We start from the raw sequence: 7,500 nt of genomic DNA on the forward strand, positions 1-7,500 counted from the left end.
GTAGCAACAAATCGAATTTTTCCAGGCTGGAGTGGAATTTTTTTTTGAACATTTATAACGTGAATAAGCCTTTTTGTAAAAGAAAAAAATAATGGCCTTGGTTTGTCTCGGCTGGTCGATGATGGAGAATGACTTATAAAGTGGTTTTCAACCAATCAATCCGTGGACCCGTTAAAACAAGATTTTCGGGGTACATGTATCCTTTAACAGCTGTTGAAAACGATGGCGACCTTATATAAGAGGAACGCGCAATTTTGATACGATTGGAAACTGATACCATCCTTTCGAAATGTTAGCTGAGAAAGGTTAATGTAGAAAAGTGGAGTCTGATTTTTCAGTGAAATGATATAAATCCTTGAAATACTGAGGAAAGCTGTTTGTGATCATTGTTCTTTTCTTGTTCGATGTTGATAGTAAATTAATGATGGCTTTTTTCCAAGACGGATACACAGTTCAAAGACCAGTGACACAGCAGATTTGGACACCCCAGATCAGATTTGCTAGCGGATATGGACCCCTTTTTGCGGATTTGGAACCCCCTGAAAACAAGCATTCTTTTGATAGCTTTCTTTTGATTAAGATAATGAAATTCCTTTGGAAATTGTTTTTAAAAAAAAAAAAAAAAAACCTTTACTGAAATTTAAGTCAACTTTTGCTTTTTCTCCTTATTGAAAATTAACACGAAAATTCATGGCTGGAAAAGTTTGGTTATAAAAAAGGAAAAATCTTCTGAAGCCTAATGTAGTCAAACTTGCAACAATGCATTTTCTAACGCACCTCCTTTGTGAAAGCGGCACCCATTCAAACTGTCAAATGGAAGAAAAAAACCTATGACAGAAACAATGCCACAATGCGTGCTTTAAACAACTTTAACTGAAGCTTATTATTGTAATAAGTCTGACTTTGCTTTTACCTCCTTATTAGAAAATTAACACCACAATTCAATGAGTTCCCAGTTCTTGATTTAAGCTTCTGTCAGAAAGGACTTAAAAATTCATATCTACTTTATGAAATGCTTCTGCAAATGCTTTAAACAACCTTTACTGAAAAAAATAACTGATGTGAGTCTTTTCTCAAAGATATATGCTTTATGGTATTAGTCAGTTTTGCCAATCCCAAATCTAACGCAGCCTTGTTGCCTTGATGCCTCGATAAACAGTTAAATAAGCTGTGGGGGAAGGGGGGCTCCAAATCTTCGAAGGGGGACTAATTCAGCTAGCAGATTTAGTCCCCTGGTGGTCCAATTGTACCGGGGAGTCCGTATCTGGTAGTGGACTCGTACTGGGGGTCCAAATTTGCTAGGACACTGGATAACTTCATCCGGTGGTTAAGTCACTCCCTGTCAGTTTCAATCTCTGTAAATATTTCAGTATTTTCCCTCGTAACTGTGAGTATGCACACTTTAAGGTGGCTCAAACTGGGTTTCAACAATTTGCAGGGAATGTGTTATTAGAAAGATTAACTTTACAACGCTGTTTCACTTACTTTACAACACAGTTTCACTTTCACTTAGTTTCAGTATTACTTAGTTTCAGCATCTATTGGTGCTTCATATGGCATGATAACATTACCATTAGGTGAAAAAGCTTGGTAAATTCAATCCTTCCAAATAGTACAGTTTGTTGAAAGCATTAAAACTGGTTTGAGCCTCCTTAAGCAGAAGTAGTTACAAGGCGTGCAAGAAAATATTGGCTAACGTTTAATGTGAAGTGCATTTCGTACTCTGGTTAGTGTCAGACGTATCCATTGGATAAAGTTATCCAGCCTTTGAACAACTTGGTGATACTGCATCTCAAGTATGCCTGTGATTAGACTGCGAGACTCTGAGGCAGTCGTGTTTTGTCACGCAAACAAATAAAATGACCGAGGGAGGCTTGGGAAGAGTGTAAAAAGGGACTGCACCCTTTGCAGTAACCGACGTGTTCAGAATGACCAAATGTGTTAATCTAATTAGTGAAAGTGATATGACAGATGGTTCCGCCATTTTTATTGCTAATGTAAATGAGCACTCAAAATAACTTCAGTAACAGCATGGGAATATTCATAAATGTGCATGTCGAATTCAATCACAAAGAAGCCCGGTAAAAAGAGCGGTAGAAAAGCTAAGCAGAGAGAGGCCTCAGATTTTTGCCAGATTTGCAGAATAAATGTTAAGTGGAATGTTGCAGTGTTTTGACAAGTTTTGACAGTGTGATGTTCGTCCACAACTATCAAGGACAAATTCTTGTTTAGAACGGCCGACTCGTCAATCATAAAGTCTGAAGTCAGAAGACAGAGCTTGTTCTGCAGAAATAATGACTCAATACTTGTTTGAGGCCATTTCCTTTAACAAATTCCCTTTCTTCTTGAAGGTAACTACCCATAGACATCTGGTCTTTGGTGATGCTGCAACATGTAACGATTAGCACAATCGGACGGCGTTTGATTTCAGTCACCCGTAGACAAAGCTCTCAAAAATAATGGTCTTGCCAAAACCAGTCGGTAGCTCAGCGATAACATACTTGTCCGATAGGAGAGCTTCGACCGCAAGTTTCTGCTCTTGTTCTTGTTCAGTGTTTCCCATTTGAAGGGATAAATGATCGAAATCTTCTGCAAAAGCCATATCGATCGTGCTTATAATCGAAGCACAATCTGACAAGAAGTAATCCAAATTTCCTGTTGCTGGTGCAACAGGAAATTCTGAAAGGTCAGTTACTGCAATGGGTGCAGTCCCTTCTTACACTTCTCTTCCCAAGCCTCCCTTGGTCATTTCATTTGTTTGCGTGACATTAAAACGACTGCCTTAGGAAAACGGGGCGCTCGAGTGATTTGTGAAGGGATTGCTCGCAGTCTAGCCTGTGATTGGTGAATTTAGCAGGCTGTGTTGTGCATACAGATTACCTCGTGGTTGGCGAGTGCGTACAATTTTATTCTCAAGTTGTGAAGAATAAAATGAACAAGTGAGTTAGTTTTATTTTTCACAACGAGTGAATGAAAATTGTACAGGCGAACCAACCTTGAGGTAATTTGTTTGTTACATAACTGAGATGTGACAAAATGTGACAATTTGATCATGAATCACCGCCAGCGGAATGAGCACACCACAACAAGATGTAAAGTAAACCATGCTTTTATTTTGTGCAAACTGAATCAACAATAGAGTTTTCTTCAAAATGTTGAAAGTTCTTTGAACATTTCTTTTAAAAATTGATACAAAAATGGCCCAAAATGAAAAATTCTGTTTTGAAAGCTGCTGAAAGTTTTGAAAACCGTAGACAATTGTAAGTTTAGTTTTGTGACTGTTTTGAGAATGTGAATCACAGCATCGAAATGCTTTCCAATCGGAATCAGAATCTAGAACTTTAAGTCTTTTATACCGTTTAGGAGGAGACTCATCTTTAGTTTCCTGGATGAACAATTTCGGGGATTGATTCACGCTGTTAATAAACTGACCGCCATTAATAACAGCACCTTTGAAAAGAGACATCGCTTGCTTGCTATGTTAATTATCTGACATCAAGATACAGTAGGTGAATGAATTTCAGTCAAGCATTCTGCAACTTGGGAGGTATTCCTTTTCTCTAGGCTTCCTGTGGTAGGTCCATTCAAAGTACGAGCCATTTTTGACCGCTGTTGTTCAGATACTACTGAATAATTGGTTATACCGGTACTTTAAATATTTTTATGTCCAGTCAGTTGCATAATATCTGTCACTGGGATGTTGTTTTTGGTCAAAGTTTTCCGACTGCTGTGATTCTTTACAATGGGCCCTAGTCCAGCTTTTTCTGCCATTGTCTTCATTAATGAATTTAACTTGTTAACGCCTACAGCTGACTTCTTGAACCAAGATTTACGAGAACCTTGTTTTTTTACAGTTGTTTACTGCTAGATAGAATGGCACGTTGTCATGATCGCTTTCTGATGGCCGTTTCTCGATGTAGAATTTATACATCACTGTGGGATCTCTATCAGTCTCCGGAACTGAAAACATTTTTGGTTTTATTTGCCTGACATCTTTGGGATTTTCTCCAGTTCGAGTCTTTGTTTGTCTCTCAGTGTACTCCAAGAACTCTTCCCCATTTATAGTTTCTCCAATACATGTCATGGTGTTCAGCAGATTTACAACCTTGGAGCCCAAGTGGACTGTATTGTTGTATTAAGTAGAACATCAGGAGTTGATTTTCCTAACAACTCTGTGTCATACATCAGATTTACTTCTTCTGTGAGGGGGACCGAAGCATTTGGTTTGCTTCCTTTGCCTTTCTTCTTGAGATCTCTTTGTTTTGGTTTTAAGGCCATTCTTACTCTTTCAAACTCAGGTCTTTCATAATGCTGTTACGGTAGCTGTAAGTCTTCTTTCTCAAAAACAGTTCAAAACTGGCAATCATAGCACGCAACGTCCTGGGCTCGCATTCTTCTTATTATTTTCTTTCTTTCTTACTGTTGTGATAAATTCCCTCAGGAATGAATTGAACTTGTGTGGAGGAATCTCCAGTCCTTGACTCACCTTTCAATGTCAAAAATTCCCTTAGCAAAGTGACGTTCTGTTCAGTTTTCTTCCTGGTATTTTTGTTTTCTTGTTCTTGTATGAAGTCCTACCGAAGCTATCTCTACAACCTTGAATTGCTCGAAGAAGAAGCCATGATTCTCTTTTTGCTAAAGACAGCAGTCACTGAAAGATGCCAAAACTGATATGATTTTTCTCACAAGTGAAAAAATTCGTCCGTGGCCTGTGATTGGTCATACAATATTTTTTTACTAGTAAAAAAAACTGTCCGACCAATCAGATTCGTTCTAGTAATGACGGACCATTTTTATTTGACACCTCTGTTTAGAGTAAATTCCAGAAATGAGTGTACTGTATATTAAATTTTTTTGCAAAAGTAGTATGAGTAAAATGGGATACATTAATTTTATGCAAATCAAGTTTTAAAGCATGGTGGCAGCGCTTGATATTTGACTTTGCTTTTTGACAACATTGCTGTTTCATGTTTCTATACCTGTAGGCAATTTATGTGTTCCTTCCAAGTCAAGGTCAGGTCACCATAGACGTCACGGCAGAGCTTCAGGAAGTCGTACTAAGGAAGATGATAGGTTGGGCTGATTCTCTTACTGTGAATGCACCTTAAAAGACGTTGAGAATTCTTGATTATTTATTTTAAATGAAAATTGAAAGCCTTTAGAGAAGGCTTACATAGAGTGCTTTGAAAAGCTTAAAAAATAATTAATTAATTTAATACTATTTAATTTATTACTGTATAATACACTTATAGTACTCAATTCTGGTTGGACTAGAGTTGTACAGTTTCATTACACATTGTACAGCTGCGTAGTTTGTAAGGTCCCGATGAACTTACTAGGGCAATCAATAGCGAATGACTAAAAATTAGAAGAAGAAAAAACATGCAAATGGCTAACAGTAGTTTTGCTATTTTTCTTAAAAGGAAAGTGACACTCAAATCCCCCCAAAAAGTAACTTGAACAAAACTACAAACAAGGCAACATAGCAACAAACAATTATAATACAAACCAGAGTGAAAACCTGGATGGAAGTTTCATTTTTTTTTTGATAGAAGGAAAGTTTTCTTAACTGAAGCAAGGCAAAATTTATACACAAAGCTTCCCTTGAGAATTGATCAAGAGAATTTTGCTTTTTGTTATAAACAAAAAATCACACAAACTTTTTGTACAATTATTAAACTTAATAATAATTCATGATATTATTATTATTATTATTATTATTATTATTATTATTGTTATTATTATCATCATTCTCATTCTCATTATTAATAATAATAATAATGATAATAATAATAATAATAATAATAATATTATTATTATTATTATTGTTATTATTATTATTAGATAAAGCTTTCAAGTCAATTGATTTTAGAAAGTACATGCACTTACCATAATCGATCTGTTGTAGTTCATATATTTTCCTGGTTCAAAATTTTTTAACCCTTTGATGCCCAAACCAGCCTAAACCGGCCAGACGTAGTATTTTACTCTGTCTAACCCCAGACCATTTTTACCCGTTAATGGGGAACCCCTGTGAGTCAATGGGTTAAACCAGTTCAATTTTGTTTCTTTTGTTTCATATCATGATAAAAAATTAAAATTACTTTATTAATTAATAGACAAAGAGAAATAAAAAAAAAGTTGTTTTTGAAAAATTTTAAACCAGGAAATACCTAATTTAAACCACTACAAATCTGCTTAAGTTGTTTATGGAGGAAAAGTTTTAGTTTTAATGAAGATTTCAGTATGCATGTGATGCTTTTTGGCTTTTTTCTAGTGCACAAATTGAAACAAAGCTGAAAGAAATCACTAAGCTCACTGGGATTCTAAAGTTACAAGAAAAGGTTTGTTATTTGCATAGAGTACAATGTACATCCCCCATGCTATGTTTTGCCCTTACCACACATTGTTATTAATTTTGTTTAATACCTATAAGATAAATGAGAAACCAAGGAGTAATAATATTTCACTACATGCGAAACTATCCTTTGTAGGGATCCATATTCATTTTTTATCAAAGTTGTCAGCCGGGCAAGTATGTCTTATGATGTACTTGCCCAGACAAATTTTGGGTTGCCCTGTACGGCCTATACTGAAGTATAGAAAATGGTTGATAAAAGTACTTGTAACTTGAGCGTTAGAGTCTTATTTTGCACTCTCATGAGCAATTACAAATTTTGACTCTGGAGTATTTAATTTATATTATTTGCCCCATGGGAACCCCATTTACAGTGGTCAAATCTTGGACGGTAGAATGTACTTGAATGCACAATTCAAGACCCAAAGTTTTGACGCTCTTGTCTAGGGTCTTCCTTTTATATGCTATGAAGATTTTGTGTTTTTCCTGTTCGGAAGTAGCTGGTTCTACTCCACGTCTTGTTTTACTTTTTGCCGGAGGTGGTGAAACACCTTAAAATAACTAATGCCACATTATCAGCTGAGACCATGAGCCAGGGGTGAGATACATGAAAATTGATGTCATGGAAAATACCGCGTGGTCAAACATGGCGCCCAAATGTGAGATTTCATTGCTGAGAAAAGCTGCATGTTTATTCCATATTTTCTGGAGATTTCCAGCGATCGGAACACAAGTACATTCTATATTATATTATAGCATTTAATGGCATTCATGAAAAGATATTTATTGAAATATCACTTGTCCAACAGACAACCTTTGGAGTTATTATACTCGTCTGGCAGGTTTTTAGTCGTGTGGGACAACCGGACAGCTGCAAATGTGGATCCCCACTTTGATAGATCAGAAGTGAATGCATTGAAGGTTGAAAGAAGTGTGTGTTGAACTTCTTTCCAGGGTCTCTCTGCATGTGACATACTGTAGCAGGCAAAGAATTGTTGGAACTGGAGCTGCTAAGGGCAACTTTTGACTCTACTTTAGAAAGGAGCCCTTCCTGATGTGTTTATAGTCAGAGACACGTATGACCAGACCTGCATCAGGGTCGCTTGCCAGTAAGAAGAGAGGCCCTGGGAATGATGTTGTAC

General features: G+C 36.6%; 1 protein-coding gene across 1 annotated transcript in view; it reads left to right on the plus strand.

Annotated features, from left to right (window-relative positions):
• Window positions 1–7,500, plus strand: part of LOC137993265 (dual specificity mitogen-activated protein kinase kinase 7-like) — a 19,827-nt gene that overhangs the window by 377 nt on the left and 11,950 nt on the right. The window contains exons 2-3 of the mRNA XM_068839001.1: window positions 4,986–5,073; window positions 6,278–6,344. Of these exons, the coding sequence (XP_068695102.1) occupies window positions 4,986–5,073; window positions 6,278–6,344 (155 nt within the window). The remainder of the gene's footprint in view (window positions 1–4,985; window positions 5,074–6,277; window positions 6,345–7,500) is intronic.

The sequence above is a fragment of the Montipora foliosa genome, chromosome 2 (genome assembly GCF_036669935.1).
Source record: "Montipora foliosa isolate CH-2021 chromosome 2, ASM3666993v2, whole genome shotgun sequence".
In the NCBI taxonomy this organism is placed as follows: domain Eukaryota; kingdom Metazoa; phylum Cnidaria; class Anthozoa; order Scleractinia; family Acroporidae; genus Montipora; species Montipora foliosa.